General features: G+C 35.6%; 1 protein-coding gene across 1 annotated transcript in view; it reads left to right on the top strand.

The window, feature by feature from the left end:
- The window catches only part of FBXL17 (F-box and leucine rich repeat protein 17), a 574,296-nt gene that overhangs the window by 21,626 nt on the left and 531,085 nt on the right, over positions 1-21,585 (top strand). Inside the window, exons 2-3 of the mRNA XM_004484091.4 lie at positions 13,388-13,510; positions 15,885-16,142. Coding sequence (XP_004484148.1) covers positions 13,388-13,510; positions 15,885-16,142 — 381 coding nt within the window. The remainder of the gene's footprint in view (positions 1-13,387; positions 13,511-15,884; positions 16,143-21,585) is intronic.

Raw genomic sequence — 21,585 nt, 5'->3', positions numbered from 1 at the left:
ACAATCCCCTTGTTAAGAACCCCTGCTTTAGCTCATCCCTTTTTTTGTAACTGTATCCAAAGTACTTAAGAACAGCCAGCTAACATCATTGTACCTTTTGATTCCACAAAACTCTGTTAAGGTGTTGAAAACACTTTCTCCCAGATCCTTCCCTTTTATAAGCATGAAAGTAGTTGAAACCAGCGATGATGTTTATGTATCTCCATTGCCAGCTCATGCCATGAACTGTCAGTGGCCTCTTGATTATTGGAAAGGGTGTCATTAGTGCCCTTGAGTCCAATTAGAGTAGACAGCCAATTACAAAACTCCGAGAACCACTGCAGAAATCCCATTTTTAAGATTGTTTCTCAAGAACACATGACCATCTGGATGCACAAGTCCAAATTCCACAGGACAGGGTAGGGTGCAAACCAGGGGTTCCAATAAAGGCCCTTGATGAGATCCCAGGAGATGCTGGCTATCCAAAGTAGAGCTAGAAACTCTCTCTCTGAATGCTGAAATGACTTCCCCTTTTAAGGCTTTCACCTGATTGGATAAGATGTCACTCATTGGTTAATTGCAGATGTAATCTGCCATCTATGCAGTCAATTCACTGATGATTAAAGTACATGAAATTTCCTTGTATTACATTAGCCAAATGGTTGCTTGACCAAATAACTGGGCACAATTACCTGGCTGAGTTGACACATTAGCCTAACCATCACAGTAAATTTTGACTTTTTCCTTTCCCATTTGGATGCCTATTATTTCTTTTTCTTGTCTAACTGCTTGAGCACGTACGTCTAGTACAGTGTTAAATAAGAGTGATGACAGCAGGCATCCTTGTCTTGTTCCAGATCTTATAGGGAAAGCCTTCAGCCTTTCACCATTGAGTATGGTGTTAGCTGTGGGTTTTTTATATATGCCCTTTATTATGTTGAGGAAGTTTCCTTTGATTCCTATCTTTTGAAGTGTTTTTATCAAGAAAGGCTGCTGTATTTTATCAAATACCTTCTCTGAGACAACAGAGATGATCATGTGATTATTTTCCCCTTTGATCTGTTAATGTTTATTGGAACTCCTGGTTTGCATCTACCCTGTCCTGTGGAATTTGGACTTGTGCATCCAGATGGTCATGTGAGAGAATTTTAATAAACCTCCTAATATTAATGGAAATCTCCTGTCAGTTAATGTAATAACATTAATTGATTTTCTTAAATTGAACCATCATTGTATATGAGATAAAACTCATTTGATTATGGTGTATCATTTGTTTGATGTGTTGTTGAATTCAATAGCAAGTACTTTGTCAAGGATTTTAGTATCCAGGTTCATTAGAGAGATTGGTCTATAGTTTTCTTTTCTTGTAGCATTTTTATGTGGCTTTGGTATTAGCATGAGGTTGTCATCATAGTATAAGTTAGGTAATATTCCCTGCACTTAAAATTTTTGGAAGAGTTTGAGCAGGATTGGTATTCTTTCCAGAATGATTGGTAGAATTCACTTATGAAGTCTTCTTGTCCTGGGCTTTTATTGGTTGGGAAATTTTGATGACTTCTTCAATCTCACTACTTGCAGTTGATCTGCTGAGTTCTTCTACTTCTCCTTTTGTCAACGTAGGTTGCTCATGTGATTCTAGAAGTTCGTCCGTTTCATCTAAATTTTCCATCTTGTTGGCACACAATTTTTCAAAATTTACCCTCTTATGATACTCTATTTCTGTGGGATCAATGGTTATATACCTTCTTTCATTTCAGATTTTTAAATTTGCATCTTTTTTTCTTTTAGTCTAGCTTAGGGTTTGTCAATTTTATTAGTCTTCACAAAGAGCCAGCTTTTGGTTTTGTTAATTCTAATGTATTTTTAGTCTCAATTTTATTTAATTCTGCTCCAGTATTTGTTATTTCCTTCCGTCTGCTTGCTTTAGGATTAGTTTGTTGTTTTTTTTTTTCTAGTTCCTCCAGGTGTGCAGTTAGGTCTTTATTTTACCTCTTCTTAATGCGGACATTTAGGGCTATACATTTCCCTCTCAGCACTGATTTTGCTACATCCCATAAATTTTGATAAGTTGTGTTCTCATTTTCATTCACTTTGAGGTAGTTACTGATTTCTCTGGCAGTTTCCTTCTTGACCTACTGATGGTTTAAGAGTGTGAATGTGTTGTTTAACTTCATCTATTTGTGCCTATTCCATTTCTCTGTCCTTTATTAATTCCAGCTTCACTGCACTGTGGTCAGAGAAGTGTTTTGTGTAATTTCAATCTTTCTAAATTTCATTGAGACTTGTTCTGTGACCTAGCATGTGGGCTATCCTAGAGAATGATCCACCAGCACTTGAGATGTATGTATTTCCTTCTGTTTTTGGGTGTAGTGTTCTGTGTAAATCCATTGTGTCCAGTTTCTCCAATGTATTACTCAAGGTCTCTGTTTCTATTTTGAACCTCTGTCGAGATGTTCTGACAAATAGGACAATGGTGTATTGAAGTCCTCCACTATGATTGTAGAGGCTTCTGTTTCTCCCTCTAGTTTTGACAGTATTTGCTTCAGGTATTTTTGGGCTCCCTGATTAGGTGCATGAATATTTATGATCTTTCTTCTTGAAAGACTACCTCTTTTGTTAATATATAGGGTCCTTCTTTGTCTCTTACAACAGTTTTGTATTTAAAGTCTATTTTATCTGATATTGGTATAGCTACTCTTGCCCTTTTCTGGTTGCTGTTTGCTTGTAAAATAGTTTTCCAATCTTTCACTTGAAACTTGCTTGCATCACTGGGTCTAAGGTGAGTTTCTTGTAAACAGCATACAGATGGGTCGTATTTCCTTATCCATTCTGCCAGTCTGTTTCTGTTGATTGGAGCGTTTAATCCATTAATATTCAGTGTTATTCCTGTAAAGGGAGTAATTACTTTAACTGTTTTTTCTTTAGGCTTATAAATGTCATGTTATTTATATTTCTGTTTTTATCCTTTTAGTTACTTTTACAATTATCTTCCTTTCTTACACTCTGCCCCAATGCTTTCTCTCCTGTTTTTTCCTTTCAATCTGAAGAACTCCCTAGAGTATTTCTTGAAGGGAAGGACTGTTGTTGACAAATTCTCCCAATTTCTGTGGACCTGTGAATATTGTGAACTCTTCCTCATTTCTTTTTAAGGAGATAGTGGGGATCGAACCCAGGATCTTGTGCATGGGAAGCAGGTGTTCAACCACTGAGCTACATCATTGGTTTTTTTTGAATGACAATTTTTGCTGGTTATGGAATTATTGGCTGGTTATGGAATTATTGGCTGGGAGTTTTTTTGTTTTGTTTTTGTTTTTCTTTCAGAACCTTAACTGTGTCATACCACTGCCTTCTCATCCCCATGGTTTCAGATAAGAAATCAACACTTAATCTTATTGAGCTTTCCTTATATGTGATGGATCTCTTTTCTTTTGCTGATTCAATATTTTCTCTTTGTCTTGAGCATTTGACAGTCTGATAAGTATGTTTCTCAGGGTGGTCAGCTAAGATTTATTGTGTTTGGAGTATGCTGTGCTTCCTGACATGTACATCATACCCCTCATTAGAGTTGGGAGTTTTTAGCTATTATTTCCTCAAATACTCCTTCTGCCCCTTTTCCTTTCTCCCTCTTTGATGTCCATAATGCTCATGTTTTTGTGCTTTGTTTTGTCATTCAATTCCCTGCTTTCTTTCTGAATTTTTTCCTTTTTTCTCTCTGTTCTACTCTCTGTGCAATTTTGTATGTTCTATCTTCCATGTTGCTAATTCTTTCCTCTGCCTGTGCAAATCTGCTGTTAAGTGCTTCTAATGTATATTTGATTTCTTACATTGTGCCTTTCCTCACCATAAAATCTTTTATTTTTTATGTATGTTTACAATTTCTTTTGTATGTTCCCCCAGTTTCTTCTTGATATCCTTTATCTCTTCCTTAATGTCATTGAATTGATTAAGGATATTTGTTTGGACATCCTTGATTAGTTGTTCCATGTTCTGCGTCTCCTCCTGCTTTTTAGTTTGTTCACTAGACTGGGCCATGATTTCTTATTTCTTAGTGTGCATTGTAATTTTTTGCTGATGTCCTGGCATCTATATTGATGTGCTTATTCAGTTGATTAGTTTCTGTTTTCTACTGTAGGGTTTTGTTTGTTTGTTTGTTTTTGCTAAGGCTCCTTTTTAAAACTTAGTTCCATTTATTCCATATCTTTGTAATTGCCAGTGTTCGACTGAAAAAATATTAAATTCACGAAAATGGAAAGAAGAAAGAAAAAAAATTTTAAAAATAGGGGAAAAGATAAAAAAAAACAAAAAATAAGAGGAAAAATAGTAAAATGGAATAATAATAAAAAGATGAAAAAGAGAAACAGGAAAAGATAAAATGAAAGACCAGATAAATGAGAAGAGAAGGGAAAAAAAAAAACAAGGAAAGGCAGAAAGGGATTTTTAAAAAAAGGAAAAAAGAAGAGGGAGAAATTGAAAGAAAAAAGGAAGAGTAAAAAAGAAAATTAAAAAGAGGGAAAAAATATACTGGGATGAAAAAAGAAGAAAAAAAATAAAAGGCGTTATGGGAAGAGAAGAATGGGAAGAACCTGTTTTGTGGTTTCTCTCCTCTCCCAGCTGGATATCTCCCTTCTCCCTGGAACTAACTGGGTAGTTTCCCTCTCCTGCATGCCAGCTGGACTGTTCCCTGGAGATGGCTGGGTGACTGGGTGGCTCTCCTTTTCCCTGTTGCCCAGCTGGGTTCCCCCATCACCTATCACCCCCACAACACCTCAGCTTCCCTTACATCTGGCAAGCCTGTCTACCTTCCCACAGTTTCTGGAGGAAGAGTTTACTCTTTGTTCCCTACTCAGCCATCTTGGATCTCCCAGGCCATACTTTCTTGTATCCTTTCATTCCTCATAATTTTTTTGTTGGGAAACAGGGTTTTTTGAGTATAATAATGTGCCAACTCTGATATCAAAATGTTTTCTTTCCCTAGAGTTTGTGGTTGCTACTTGATGTGGTTGTTGCTGTTTGTCAGTGATTTTATGAACTAATTGTATAAAGTCTGCATTCTTTGTTTCTGTGTGGCCATGAAGTAAATGTTCAGTTGGCTTTAGTGGTTGGCTAGATTCAACAGAGATTTACTTAAATGCTGTAATTCAGCTGCTTTTTTCTAGATTAAACATTTGCCTATTGCTGTAAGCCTTTGATTAGTTTCCAGAATCCTGATAAAGTTGATTCTGAGTTTTTGCCAATTTATTTGCTGTTTTTATGGGGGGATAGTTTTGGACTTCCCTACTCTTGTCATTTTTGCTAATGTCCTCCCACACGTCTAAATAATCCATTCATCAAGGAAGAAATCACAAATAAAATTAGAAGATGTTTTGAACTGAATGAAAATGAAAAATATGAAACATCAGTTTTTTTGTAATACAGCTAAGGCAGTGATCAGAAGGAAATTTATAGCTTCAAATGCTTACATTATAAAGCAGAGGGTAGCAAACTATAACCCGTGGGCAATTTTTGTAAATAAGATTTCATTGGAACACAGGCATGCATAATAATTTCTGTATTGTCTATGGCTGCTTTCATGGTACAATGGTAGAGTTAAGTACTTAAGAGAGGCCAGAGACAAGAGACCATATAGCCTGCAAATCCTAAATTATTATCTGATTCTTTACAGAAAAAGTTTGCTGATACCTGTTATAAAACATGAAAGCTCTGAAATCTAAATTCCCTAAGTTTTTCCCAGCTAGAAAAATGAGCAAATCAAATTCAAAGTAAGTAAAAAGAAGAGAATGATAAAATCAGAGCAGAAATCAACAAAATACAGAACAGAAAACTGAAGAAAATCATTGAAATAAAAGTCTGATTCTTGCCTGACATTGACCTTTTCTCCCTCTGGTTTGGGAGCACTTTGGACATTATTTCTATTTGCCCAGGTGTTGGCTCAAGAGCCTTAACTCTTTCCATCTCACTTCAGGGGCTCAACTAGCTCCTCTTCCCAACAGGGCTCTTTCTCCTTTCCCTCTCTTTGACCCTAGATTTGTAACCCATGAAAAGAACAAGGTCCTGGCCCCTTGTCGCTGTCACATTTGTTTCTGTTTTTGTTTTGTGGACTCCGCTCCCTCTATTCACCCAGCACTGACTATATCAGACAGTTCTGACGAGTCCTGGAGATGGGAAGGGCATGTCTGACATCTTGCGAAGTAGCCAGGTGTTGACTTGCCCGTGGCCTGCTGGCCTCCCTACCACTTCCCACAGGATACTAAGAGGTTGGTGAGGCTGGGTTTCTTCCCATACTCTGTGCCATCCTAAGTAGCAAAACAAATCACAGTTTGTAGCCAGATTTCTAATGGAAAATGGGAAATTGAATTCTCCATGAACTGTTTTTGTTTGTGGGGGAGTTAGGGTTGTGTTTCTTGGTTTTATTTTAGCCAAACCTTTCTGCTTTTGATTTTGTTAAAGGAGAAGTGATACACACGCACATATAAACCTTTTAAATGTAAATATTTAAAAGTAGGCATTTATGTGTTTCTACAACTGACATCATATGTAGAACTCATTCTTTCCCTCTTTTCCAACCTTTTGTCTCTCGTTTCATTGATACTAATGAATGGTTGCTTTTCAAAAATAAAAATTATTCTTAGATCAATAAAATTAATAAAATTCTATTCAGTCTGACCAAGTTGCTAAAGGAAACAGATATTATCAATATCAGGAATCAAAGAGGGGCATCACTACGACCATACAGAAATTAAAGGACTGTGAGGGTATATTATAGAACAACTTTATATCCACAGATTTGTTGATATTAATAATTTGAGTCTTTTTTCATTTCTCTTTCTCTCTCTGGTCAGACTGGCTAGAAGTTTATCAACTTTGTTGATCTTTTCAGAGAATCAACTTTTGGTTTCACTGATTTCTCTATTCTAATTTCTTAGATTTCTGCACCTATTATTATATATTCTTCCCTTCATGTGCTTTGAGTTTGATTTCTTCTTCTTCTTGTTTCTTAAGGTAGTTTAGATTGTTAATTTAAGACCTTTTTTACTTTCTATTGGCGTTTAATGATCTTTCCCTAATTTGATATGTTTTTATATGTTTATGTTGGCGATTTCATTTCCATTCAGTTCAAAATGTTTTCTAATATTCCATGATACATCTTCTTTTACTAGTTGGTTATTTAGGAGTGTGTTGTTTAATGAGTAAATGTTTAGAGATTTTCCAGATATCTTTCTTTATTAATTTCTCATTTAATTCAGTAATGGTCAGAGCTATACTTTTCATGATTTCTCTTCTCGTAAATTTGTTATGTTTTGTGGCCCAGAATGTGATTGTTCTTGGTGAATATTCCTTATGTTCTTGGTGAATATTCCTTATATACTTGAAAAGAATGCACATTTTGCTCTTTTTGGGTGGCATATTCTCCAGAGGTCCACTAGATAAAGCTGATTGATAGTGTTCAGGTTTTCAGTCCTTGCTGATTTTTTTCATCTAATTGTTCTATTGATTACTGAGAGAAGAGTGTTGAACTTTCCAGGTATAATTAGTTTTGTTGCTTTCTCTTTTCAGGTTTATCAGTTTTTGCTTCACAAATTTTGAAGCTTTGTTTTTAGGTATATAGACATTCAGGACTGTCACTTCATCTTGGTGAACTTACCCGGTCTCATTAGGTAATGTCTCTCTTCATGCCTGGTATTTGTCTTTGTTCTGAGTTCTTCTTTGTCTGATAGTAATATAGTCCCTCAGCTTTATTTTGATTTATGTTTTCATGGTTTATATATTTCCATCCCTTTCCTTATAACCTATCTAAATCATTATGTTTGAAATTTTTTGTAGCCACTATGTAGATGGGTTTACTTTTTAAAAAATCTAATTTGATAATCTGTCTTCTAATTGTGTGTTAAACCATTTATATTTACTATGATTACTTATATGCTTGGATTTATGTGTACCATTTTATTTGTCTCCTCTGTTTTTCGCTTTTTTCAAACTATTTATTTTGAAATAAAATTAAGTTTATACAGCTGAAAAATAATACAAAGCCCATAAAGAGAACTCCAACAGATCCCTCACCCAGATACCCAGATCCATCTACTTTTAACATTTTGCCACATTCCCCTCCTTCCTCCCTCCCTTCCTCTCTTCCTTCCTTTGTATCCCTCCCTCCATCCAGTCTATTTTCTAAACATTTGAGGGTAGCTTGTGTGAATCATACTCCTTGAACACTTAATACTTCCTTTTACGTTCTTAAGAACAAAGATATTTACTTTTGAAACCACTGTAAGTACAGTTACCAAGTTCAAGAAATTTAACATTGATACAAAGCTTTTAGTCTATATTCTAATTTTTCCATAAGTCCCAATAGTGTCCTTTTGGGCCTTTTTTCTTCCATTTTAGTTCCAGTCCAGGATCATTGATTGCATTTAATTGTCATTGTCTCTTTAGTCATTTTTCTTCTTCTTTTTTAATTGTGGAAACTTGTATATAAAACAAACTTTCCTGTCTTAACCACTCCCAAGCATTCCATTCAGTGGGATTAATCACATTCACAGTGTTGTTCATACTCTCACCATAATCCATTATCAGATCTTTCCCATCACCCCAAATAGAAATCCTACAACATTTTGCATTAACTCTCCATTCCTGCCCCCCTCCCCCACTCGACCCCTGGTAACCTGTAATCTGCTTTCTGTCTCTATGAAATTATACATTCTAGCTTCTTCATATAAGTGTAATCATACAATATCTAGCCCTTTTTTTTTTTAACTTATTTCACGCAACGTAATGTCTTCAAGGTTTGTCCATGTAGTGACATATGTCAGAACTTGATTCCTATTTAAGGCCGAGTAATGTTCCATTGTATAAAATTGCTAATGGACATTTGAGTTGCTTCTACCTTTTGGCTATTGTGAATAATGACTTTATGAGCATTGGTGTACAAATATTCGAGTCCTTGCTTTGAATATCCTTGGGTATATACCTAGAAATGGGATTGTTGGGTCATATGGTAGATCTGTATCTAACTTTTGAGGAACTGTCACTGTTTCCTATGCCAGCTGTACCGTTTTACATCACGACCACCAACCCTTCCTTCCTCCCTCCCTCCCTCCCTCCCTCCCTTCCCTCTGTCTTCTCCCTCCCCTTCCTTTCCTTCCTTCCCTTCCTAACTTTTCTTCCTGTAGGTCTTCTAGTCAGTGTTGAGTTGGTATCTCATTGTGGTTGATTTGCATATCCTTAATGGTTTCTGATGTTTAGTATCTTTTCATATACTTATTGGCCATTTGTATTATATATCCTCTTTGGAGAACTGTCCCCTCCGATTTTTGTTCCTCCATTTTCATTTTTCTATTTTGTTGGACTTTTAATATTTAGTAGTACATTTAATTTACCTACTGGACTTTTTTGCTTTTGGCTATATATCTTTGTATTCTCTTTACATAACTGCTTTTAGGATTACAATATATATACCTAGAGTTTCACAGTCTACTTTTTAGAGCAATTCTCTTTTTAGTTTTCCTTTCTTGGAGAATCTCTATATTTTTCATCATTCCTGAAGTATATTCATCCTGGATATATAATTCTGGACTGACATTTTTCTTTCAGTTCTTTAAAGATGTTTCTCCACTGTGTGCTGTACTCCATGGCTTCTGATGAGAAATCTGCTGTCCTTTGAATTAGTTCCCTTTATGTTATATACCCTGTTTTTGTGGCTGGTGTCAAGATCTTTGATGTTCAGCCATTTGATTAAGATGTGTCTGGGCATGATTCTCTTGAGTTTCTCCTGTTTGGGGCTTGCCAGTCCTCTTGAATCTCTGTATTTACATCTTCCACAAAATTTGAGGATTTTTCCGCCATTATTTCTTCAAATGTTTTCTGCACCATTCTTTCTCCTTTTTTTTTTTTTTTTACTTCAATACATGAAAGTTAGACTTTTCTGTATTTGTGACAGATCCTTGAGGCTCTTTTTTCTCCCGTTTTTCCTTTTTGTTCTACAGATTGACAAGTTTCCATTCATTCATCTTTTAGTTCACTGTGTCTGGTGTCATCTTTTTTCTGCTGTAGCGCTCTTCTGATAAACTTTCATACCATCTCTTGTGTTTTTTCAGTTTTAAAATGCCCACTTCTTTTGTATTGTTGAGAACTCCTCAGTTGTTTCATGAGTGTTAATCTTTATCTCATGGAATATAGTTTATGACAGCTGCTCTATAACTCTATAATTTGTGGTATTCTAGGGTGGGCAACTGTTGATTGTCTTTTCCTATCAGAACTGGTTACATTTTCCTTCTTTTTTTATGTCAAGTAACTTTGTATTGTATATGGATATTTTGAATATTATGGAGACTCTGGATCCTGTCAAGATTAGCATTCTTCAGAAGATTTTTTTAAAGCAGGCCATCAGCCAGATTAGATTCACATTGCAAATTCTCTCAAACCTTCCTTGATTGTGATTCCAGTGTCAGTTCAATTTGCAGAGTTTTTGCTTTAGGTTTCCACTGTCCTTGTACAGCCTGGTGGTGAGCTCTGGTCTTGTGTAATTTCACACACAGAATTAAAGACTCCTCTTTTATATCTCTTCTTTGGTATTTCCTCTGTATTCTTGACTCTTAGGGAACCGTTTTCTTGCTCTTGTGGCTAGGAAGATGGAGTTTCTTTCAGAGACACAGCCACCTCTGCTGCTGTGTAGTTTTGTGTGACTGGGGCTGTCTTTTTGGTAAAGTGGTAAGAAAAAATAATTGGAATTCATTGTACACTCTGTGTATTACACAGTCACCTTTACTCTTCTTCTAACCAGAAAGATGGGTTCATGCTTGGGGTTTTAGGCTTATGATAGCCACCACCTTGCAGCTCTATATGAATTGAGGCCACATTTTAAGACATGACCAGTCAAGAGAAAGGAGAAAAGAGAAGGAAAAAAAAAAAAAAAAAAAAGGAAAAGGACATTTTCCTGTTCTTCTTTGCAGAAAGATGGGGTTCTCTTAGAGTTTTTGTTGCTTTTGCCTGCTGTTCATTTCTGCACTGGGACCACCCTCAGGTCTAAGGTGAGAGATAAAAGAAAAAAACAAACCACCACCAGGAAACTCATCCCTATATAGGTTGTTCTTCAAGTTTTGGCTTCCCTCTCCAATCTGTCTGTTTTAACCTTTTAGAGTGTTTGGGTAACTGATTTCAGCATATTGTCCAAAGGGTTGAGTTGTAATGAGTTGTAGTGGCTATAGTGGGCTGACTTCATTTTTGCAGGGCATTAGAAGATTCACTGTGAGATTTGTATGCATATTCTTTTTTTTTTTTAAAAGATTTATTTATTTATTTAATTCCCCCCCTCCCCCGGTTGTCTGTTCTCTGTGTCCATTTGCTGCGTCTTGTTTCTTTGTCCACTTCTGTTGTTGGCATGGCACGGGAAGTGTGGGCGGCGCCATTCCTGGGCAGGCTGCACTTTCTTTCGCGCTGGGCGGCTCTGTGCGCGTGGGAACCCCCTACGCGGAGGACACCACTGCGTGGCAGGGCACTCCTTGCACGCATCAGCGCTGCGCATGGGCCAGCTCCACACGGGTCAAGGAGGCCCGGGTTTGAACAGCGGACCTCCCATGTGGTAGACGGACGCCCTAACCACTGGGCCAAGTCCGTTTCCCTGTATGCATATTCTTTACTTCTCACTAGACCCTGGTGGGAGGATCAGTAGTTGTGAAAGGAAGGCATCAGTTTTCCCAAGGATCAGGATTTAAACATATAGAGATTCTAGCTTAGAAGTCTACATGTTTCGACTGCATGGAAGTAAGTTATTTTAGGCATAGTCATGATAGGGATCATGTATATACTATGTACCAGGCACTGTTCCATGAACTGTATTTGTACTCCTTTAGTCCTCACCATAGCCCTATAAAGTAAATGCTCTGTATCTCCCATTTTAAAGATAAGAAAATTGAGGTACACAGAGGCTAGGTAACTTGCCCAAGGTTACACAGCTAATAAATGGAGGAGCCATGTTTCAAACCTAAGATAAAGCAATTTACTATTAAAGCCCAAATTCTTTAAAACATTTTCACTTAATATCGTGGTCATTTTCCTACACAAATAAAAGTAGAAATAGTATAACAAACAGCCATGTATCTTTCAACCAGCTTCAACAGTTTTCTGTATTCTGCCATGTTTTATTTATCTTATATATATATTTTCCCCTAAAGTATTTGAAATAAAATTCTAGTTATCTTTTCAGGCATAAATATTAAAGTATATATCTGAAATGGATAATAGCTCTTTAAAAATAATATAGCCACAGAACCAATATAACTACAATATAATTACTCTCTAAAAGCAAAGGATCACTTCCTTTAAATCATCTAATATCTATTTTTGTTCATTTTATCTGATTGTTTCAGAAGTATCATTTTATAGATGGCTTGATTCAGGATCTCAATATGGTCCACACATTGTATTTGTTGACATGTCTTAATTTTTTTTATATCTGTATTGGTTCTAAGTTTCATCCTATCCAATTTTTTATGATTTAGCTTTTTAAAATGTTTTTAAAAATAACCTTTTTCCTGTGAAATAATTTTACATTTATAGAAAAATTTAAAAATGTTACAGAGTTCCTATGTACTCTTCACCAAGTTTGTTTCCCCTAATTTTGTTATCTTACATAATCATGGCACATTTGTCAAAATTAAGAAACCAACAATGGTACTTTACTACTAACCAAAATTTAGTATTTATTTGGATTTCACCAGCTTTTCCATTAATGCCCCATCTGACCCAGGATCCAGTCCCAGATTGCATTAGTTACCGTGTTTTCTTCGTTCCCACTGGTCTTTGATAGTTCTTCAGTCTATCCTTGTTTCAACATTACCTTGAATTTTTTTTGAAGAGTGCTGATGAGGTATTTTGTAGACTGTCCTTCATTTGTGTATGTGTGATGTTTTTCTCAGGATTTTGATTGGGGTTATGAGTTTCTGGAAAAAATAGCACAGGGGTTAAGTGTCTTATGATTTATTTTTGTTTTTCTTTTTTAAAAATATATAAAATGTTTACATGAGTCCAAGGCCAAAACTCTAAAACTAGGTATATTCAGAGTAGTCTCACTTTCATCCCTCTCATGTTCTTATTTTTTCTCCTTTCCCCTAAAAGCTACCTTTTTAAAAAAATTAATTTTTAGTTTATCTTTCAAATTTTTAAAAATATAAGCAAACACATACACACACACATATACACACACACCACTTCTTACAAAAAAGTTAATATTAGTCCATGTTCTTAACTCCCATACCATAACTGCTTTTTAGGACATTCTTGTAATAATGGTTTCTTGCTTTCAAGATAGATTTTGTTTAAAAAGTTCATCTTTTCTAACTAATAAATAAAAAACTTTCCCTGTTTCTTTAAAATGTTTGCACATATTATGATATGGTTTGTTTTTTCTCTGCAGATATTTTCCAATTTGTCCCTGGATGAGCGTTGCCTTTCTGCATCATTGGTTTGCAAGTACTGGCGTGACCTTTGTTTAGATTTTCAGTTTTGGAAGCAGCTGGATCTTAGTAGTCGTCAACAGGTAGGAAATTTAGTTCAAAGAAATACTCAATTTGACCTATCCAATTGAAAAAATATTCTTATTACTCTTCAGAATTCATTTCTTTGATATTTTTGTTTTTGGAGATAGTCATTCCAAATGATTCTAGTTTACAATTCTGTGCTTCATTAATAAAATTTTTTTTTGTGAGAATTCAAGTTAAAGCTGGGGTTTAGTGGTGAACGAGATAGTCTTTAGGGTGAATTGTTAATTTAGGGTTGCTTCTTAATGTTTCCTCTTTGTCTTCCCCCTTTTTTCATTACCTTATTTTAAAGTTATTAACCTTTTCCTATTTTCAGGTATTATATCATGAATATTATTAGAATATGATAGCATGTTATGTTGTACTACCTATGTGCTATGAACTGGTCTAAGGATTTTATACATACTCATTAATTTAATACAACAACCTTACAAGCAGATACTATTACCTCTGTTTTATAGGTGAGGAAACAAACACAAATAAGACTAACTTAAAAAAAACTTTCCTTTTAATGAATTTTCTAATCTACCACTACTGCCACCCCTCACCTCCCACTCCCACCCCCCAACCTGGCTGCTTGATATATTTATATGGTGGCATAAATCAGGCAAAAAGAAAGAGTTTATCATGCTTATTGCAAACACTAGCTGGGTTTTTTGAATTTCCTCTTTAAACCTGATAGTATTTAGCAATGAAAATGTTCATATAAAAAAAATACCAAGTAAGAATAGCATTATACTGGAGTACTAAACCTGTTCTAAATCCTTCTATGGTATACAAGTTGTATTCAGTGTTGTGCTGGTAAATGCTTAACAACTGGATTTTTTTTTTTAATCCCTGATTTATAGGATTTGTCTTTTTTCTATCATACGTATATACTCCCACCATGGCCAATTTTAAGCTACCAATGTAAAGTCATTGAATGAAGATTTGGGAAGAGGAGGACATAATTGGTTCTTCTTAGGTACCAGGGTCGGGGATTAAACCTCGGACCTCGTATGTGGGAAGCTGGCGCTCAACCACTGAGCTACACTGCCATCCCCATTTGTTTGCTTGTTTTTTTTTGTTTTTTTTTTTAAGGCGGTACCAGGGGTTGAACCCAGGACCTTGTATGTGGGAAGCAGACGCTCAACCACTGGAGCTACATCTGCTCCCCATAATTGGTTCTTGTGAGTCGGTATGAGCCATTCCAGCGTACCACTGGTAATGTGTGTATCGATAACACACATTTTAAATAAAATTACTTTTAGAGAATTTGTATATAAGTTGTTCTCTTTCTGTTTTTTGCCACACTGACTAAGAAGTTACAATAATTACAGAATTAGTTATATACCTGCCTGGATTCATGAAATTTGAATCCAGTTAGAATGGTATGTGGTTAGTTGTGGATGCTGGAGTGGAGAGAAGGTCAGTATGAAACAATCTACTATCCTTTTACTTCATTGCTTTTGGATATCTGAACTGCTTATTACAAACTCAGACTAAGTAAGAACAGCTTTTCCCTTCTGCTGGTAGTTAGGTCTAGCGATTAAAATAATAATAATGGGAGAATTATGTCAGAATTTTTAGATTTTGAGGGAACTGTCTGGGTTTGTACTGTTTCCAACAAGAATAAACAAAGATTGTTTCAACCTTAGCTCTTACTCCTGGTGCTATTCAACATCTCAGTTCTTTCTTCCATTATAAATCTTATCATGGCATTTTGTCTCTCGATTATTTTTACCTGGAGGAATTGAACAACACTAGCTCTTTTCTTTTTCAAATGCGGTGATTGGGCAAGCAATATGTAGAGATCATTAGTTTTTATTTTTTTAATTCTGATAATGGCTATATGCGTTTTTCACCGGATGAATTTTGAAGTTATTTATTTAACATTTAATTCTTCTGAGAAAAGATGTTTGATATGGGCATTTGTATATAGGTGTACTGATATACAGATGATATTCTTTCTAAGCTATGAATTAATTATATGAGAGGTAGCATTTTGATTAATGTAGTAAAACAATTGAAATTTGTGTATACTATGGTATCATCTAATATCAGTTGTAAAAAGTTAAGATTTATGCATCATGATGACTGATATACACCATTTGCAGGGTTAAAAACAGAGGACAGCATTTAAAAATCTCACTAAAATTTTATTTGTGGTTTGTTTATTTGTGCATTTAAAAGTTTAAAGTGAGTTTTTTCCATGATTTTATGGTTTTAGTAGAACTAATTAGTTTTATGCTTTAATATTAAGTGAGAACATTTTCTTTTGATTGTGGTTTTCATTCGTTCATTTAATTATTTATTGGGAAAATTTAATAAAGAATAGAAAGTAAATTTCTACTTTTAGCAAAAGTTTAATTTTATGCTTTTTCTTCCTCATAGGTCACTGATGAATTATTGGAAAAAATTGCATCAAGAAGTCAGAATATAATTGAAATCAACATTTCTGATTGTCGCAGTATGTCTGATACTGGCGTATGTGTTCTAGCATTTAAGTGTCCTGGACTTCTTAGGTATACAGCCTACAGATGTAAACAACTTTCTGACACCTCTATTATTGCAGTTGCCTCTCACTGTCCTTTACTTCAAAAAGTGCATGTGGGCAACCAGGACAAACTTACTGATGAAGGACTCAAGCAGGTAAATTTTAGCATCTATAAAATGATTTTACTCATATTAACTCAAAATGTTTTCTTGCAGCAACACTTTAAAAGTTTGAATTATGTTAAAAATAACACTTTGAGACTAAAGTTAATCATCTTTTTATGTACCCTTGAATATTTGTTTAGTCAACTAGTGTACCATGGATATAATCAGTAAAATAACTGCTGTGTTTTGTAGTGAGAGCTGAAACTTCTGTGCCTATTTTATTAATTTATGTTTTTGTTACTTAAATTTTCTACTAGATTTTGCTTTAGGTGAGAATATGCAATTGGGGTCAACTAAAATTAACTTTTAGTTCCTTTCTTTTGTGTTATTGGGGGGCATCCCTAGGTGTTTTAAAGTATCCCCATGTTTTAATGCATAAATAGAAGTCCAAATGAGGAGCATAAAATCAATAAAAATGGTTGTTACTTATATTTGGCGCAGTAGTTGGAATTAAATATTGTATCAGTCAGCTAAAGGGGTGCTGATGCAAAATACCAGAGCCTTTTAGATTTTATAAAGGGTATTTATATAGGGTAGGAGCTTACAGAAATCGGGCCATAAAGCATAGATTACTTCCCTCACCAAAGTCTATATCCATATATTGGAGCAAGATGTCTGCTGATGTCTACCACAAGGTTCAGGCTTTGTGGGTTCCTCTCTTTTAGGTCTTGCTTCTTTCTGGACTCAGGGTTTCTCTCTTCCTGAGGCTTGCTTCTCTTTCCTCTGTGTGCTTACTTCCTGAGGCTCCAGCTTAAGACTACAGCATAAAACTCCAACATCAAAAACTCTTAACATTAAAAACCCTCCAACTCTGTCCTTTGCCATGCCTTTTATCTGTAAGTCCCCACCCACCAAAGGGTGGGAACTCAACACCTTACTGACGTGGCCCAATCAAAGCCCTAATCATAACTTAATCATGCCCAGGTACAGAACAGTTTACAAACATAATCCAATATCTATTTTTGGAATTCATAACTATCTCAAATCCTGCAAATATAGTATCATATATGTTTAATGTTTGGTGTACTTCCTTTGGAAATAGCATTGAAGGTTTCTTGCTAATCAGAGTGGATTATTCATTTAACAAATATTGAGTGGATTTTGTGTGCCAGATCCTGAATTTGCAGATATTTTATATTTTTAGTAATGTTCCCACATTTTACTAAGCACTTTTTGTATTTTCACATGTAATTTTTGCAGTAACTCTGTTGAAATAGTTGATATTAAACTCCTTTTTTAAAGGAAGAAATTAAGGCTTAGAGAGATTAATGAACTTGTCTACTATATACCCATTAAAGCTGGGATTTGAAACCTGGATTCTCCAAAGCCTCTACCTTCTTTCTACTTTTTCAGGCCAGCTGAGTGTACTTTTCTTCAGGTAAAGGAACCTCTTCCCTGAAGGCAGAGGCCATGCACATTCACCACCCTACTCACAGTGCATATGCTGGCACGTGGTAGACCTTCAGCAAATATTTGTTGAAAGAGAGAATTAATTCAATTCAAGAATTTATTTTAGGGTAAATGTTTAAAGTTAGAATTGGAATGTAGCCCCAATACTACCCATACTTCCCAATGAGTGCAGAATGTTAATATAGTTCTAGATTTAAATCTGATCTGGGATAAAGTCAGAAATAAAGGTTTTAAAGCTTAAACACTATATATGAATTAACCAAAAACTCAGTATGAGAAGAAATTTAGAAAGACTCTATCCTAAGTAGTCTGTACAGGGTGTGTTAATCCAATTTATATATTGAGAATTCTACCAATGTGTAAGGAAGGCTATTTTGTTGGCAAAAGTAAATTATACAACACTTTTTTTTGTTGTAATTTTTTCCTGATCCATCTCTGCTATGTGTAGGATTATTAACTAGCAAAGCATTTTATGAAGTTCTTAAAGCTTTTAAATCAATTTTTCATGAGAGAGCTATCAGATTTATGGATGTGACATTTTATTTGTTTTGATAGAAATTTCTCAGTAATTTATACTTCACAATGAAATGTTTTTAAAAGTCTTTGTGTTAAGAACTGTATTAAATATGTTACGTATTTAAATCAGATACAACAAATTTATGTACTAATTTAGCAGACTTTAAGGGTGTTCTTTGTAATATTTGTGGGAAAAAAAATCACAAAGTAGATTTATGTTAGTACTTTGAGGAATAAGACTTAGTGTGCAGGTCAAGTATTATTTATAAAATATTTACAACCTTAAGACTAATTACATAAACCTTCCCTACAATGTGTGAAGTATTTTGGAGCCCATTAATCCATGACAGTTTAGGTGTTTGCTTCAGGTTTTCATGTTTCCTGAATTATGGATTAGTTATAAGTAAGGTAATATTCTGATTGTATTACTGGATAGCTCTGGTTTCTGGGCTTGTGGTTCTTGGCTTATGTCGCATAAAAGAATTTAAGGGCATGCCATAGGATAGGCAAGGGAGTAAAGAGTTTATTAAGAGGGAAGCATATGTGACTCAAGAGATTGGGGTCCCATCTAGGTCCAGGGCTTGATTCCTGTTGCCTCCTGGTGAAGGCAAGCTTGGCAGCGCGGTGAGCTGCCCCAAGTGGAGAGCTGGCCTGCACAGTGTGCTGACCTGCATGGAGAACTGGCCCATGCAGGAGTACTGGCCCGTGTGGAGAGCTGGCACAGCAAGATGACACAACAAAAGAGACACAAAGGAGAGACAATAAGAGATGCAGCAGACTAGGGAGCTGAGGTGGCACAAAAGATTGAGCACCTCTCTCCCACTCTGGAAGGTCCCAGGATTGGTTCCTGGTGCTGCCTAAAGAGATGACAAGCAGACACAGAAGAACATACAGCAAATGGACACAGAAGACAGTGAGCGCAAAAACAACTGTGGCGAGAGGGAAAAATAAATAAATAAATAAAAAAGAGTTTATTAGGAAATAAGAAAATGAGAAAAGTACATGGTCCATTCTGAGGCATGGACTGTGTGCACACTGCAGGGTGAGTGGTGCTGGTAGGACCCTAGGTCAGGGCTTTTTAGAGTCTTTCCTCCTCCTCCTCTATTATGATGGAGGCAGGGCCCCAGCTGTTTTCTGTTCTGTTTGGTTACTCCTCCTCTCAGTTCTTAGGAGCCAATGGTGAGTCTTTTGAGGATATGTGGGCTTTCCCTCTTGTTCCATATGAGACTCTCATGGCCAAGATTTTACATTGTCTTTCCAGCAGCCTTCTTCTCAGGAGGTTTTTCAGGGAGAGGAGGGGTGATATCTCATGGCCATGTTGAATGTCGGCTATGTTGTCCGCTGGGCCAGCCGCCTTCCCCCTTTTGTTATACTAACCTGCTTCAGTAGGAGTAGTAAAACCATCTAAAATATTTTTCTCTCTTACGTAATTTTCTTCTTAAATAGTTAGATAGAAACTTCATTGGAATGAGAGAGTAATACTTTCCTGTAATTCAAATTGTGTTATAGCAGGTTGTCTTAGTTTGACCCAGGGTCCCCGAAGCAGAGTACCAGAAATTTGTTGCTTTTTATAAAGGAAATTTTATTTAGGGTAAAAGCTTATAGTTCTGAGGCCATGAAATATCAAATCAAGGCATCAGCAGAGATGCTTTCTCACCAAAGTCAGCTACTGATGATCCTGGTGTCCTGCCATGTGGCAAAGATGGCAGCTTATCTCTGCCAAGGTTCCTGCCTCCCCTTCTGGACTCACTGTCTCCTGGATCCCAATGGTGGGTAACCAGGCATAGGGCTTGTCTCTTTCTGGGTCTCCTCTCTCAGTCTTGGCAGCTCTGCTTTCTTCCTGAGTTCAACTCTGGACTCTCAGGCATATGGCTAGTCTCTTCATCCTTGAGCTGCAATTTGGGCCAATCCCCTTGGGGGCCTCTCTGTGTCTCTGCTAATTCCAGAATATGGGACCTCTCTCACCCTTTCTAGCTTTTTTGTTTTCCTGCAGTCCTGTCTCTGTCATGGCAGGATGGTGGCTTCTCTTATCTTTGTGTATCTTCCTCTGTGTTGCCATTTATGTAAGGCCAGCAAGAGGGCAGAAACCCAACCTGTGTCATACCTCACTGACAATGTCTAGTCAGAAGAGCCCTACACTCATAGGAATGGATTAGTTCAAAAACATAATCTTTTTCTTTTTGGGATTCATAAAATAACTTCAAACTGTCACACAGGGTATATCCTATTTTAGCTTCTTCTGATGGCATAGTGAGTGTAATGATACAGTAGAAAGAGAATAACTTTCATATATACATAATATAGAAATAAGTTTTATGAAGCAATAAATATCCTTATGTACAGTATAGATTGATATTTCCTATTCTATACTGTTACACTAAGTAGATGTTGGCCTTGACCCACTCACTAAATTAATTTTGTGACCAAGTGATGTTTGATAAACTCTGCTGTGGAGTATATTGCAATTTCAGTCTACTGACAACTCTAAAGTATACAAAAAAATTGTATACTATTCATAATTGATGAATTTCCCTATGATTATTGTTTTTTGAACTCACAAACTTAACAGATGAATAAATTGTTGATTCTGTAGATCCCCCCTTCTGCAGTAAAAACCGACAAATGTTTTAGAATAGTATACATGCTAAAATAAATTCCCTTCATAACTGCTATAATTTTTATTGACTTTAGCAAGTATAGTATATGTGTTTTATGAGTTCTATAAGTTTGTTTACAGAAATAGTTAAAACACTTCAAATCTGGAACTCTCATAAACCTATAAATATTTTAAGTATTGGATTCTGCTTAATAATGTTCCTTAAAGTTGTGGCAAAGCATCTGAAAGTTAGGCTGTTTTTGGCTGAAAACCACCTTGAAATAGTGGTCATTTTATTTCCATAAAACTAGTCTGAAATAATTTACCAAGCAGAACATTTTTCTATTATATATATCTTTTAAAACTATAATCATGTAGCTAGAAAAAGAAGAGCTATTTAATTGAGAATTAGTAGGCTGTTTTCTGAATATTTTGTTAGCATCTAACATTTGCCAACAAATGATAGCAGTAGCCAAAGTATTAAAAGGAATCTAAGAAGTTGTATCCATTAAGTTAATATTTTATGTGACGGCTTTATTTGATTTTAGTAGTTTAACACCCCAGTCTAGTTCTTGGAGCGTGGTAAAAATTTCTGGAAAAAAGTCATTGCAGGCTTCTTTTCAGATTAAAACTGGTATAAAAATAATAAATATTGCTTTAGTAAATTTCATAGAGAAACCAATCTGGTTATATTATGAGTTTTAGGTTTTTAAAAATAAATACCTCATTGTTTTTACATTCTAAAAATCTGTAATATATAGGGAAATGTCATGACCTAATCTATCTTTACATGTTGTAGTGGCATTCGATCAACAAGGGAAGGAGTGGATATGTATTCTTTTTTGAGCATCTACTGTGTATCAGATGCTGTTCATTTATTGTCACTATGTATTCATATGTTTAATCTCTGAT

Source organism: Dasypus novemcinctus, chromosome 2 (genome assembly GCF_030445035.2).
Source record: "Dasypus novemcinctus isolate mDasNov1 chromosome 2, mDasNov1.1.hap2, whole genome shotgun sequence".
Lineage (NCBI taxonomy): Eukaryota > Metazoa > Chordata > Mammalia > Cingulata > Dasypodidae > Dasypus > Dasypus novemcinctus.
Note: the sequence above shows the minus strand (reverse complement) of the source record. Positions and strands in the feature narration are given on the sequence as shown.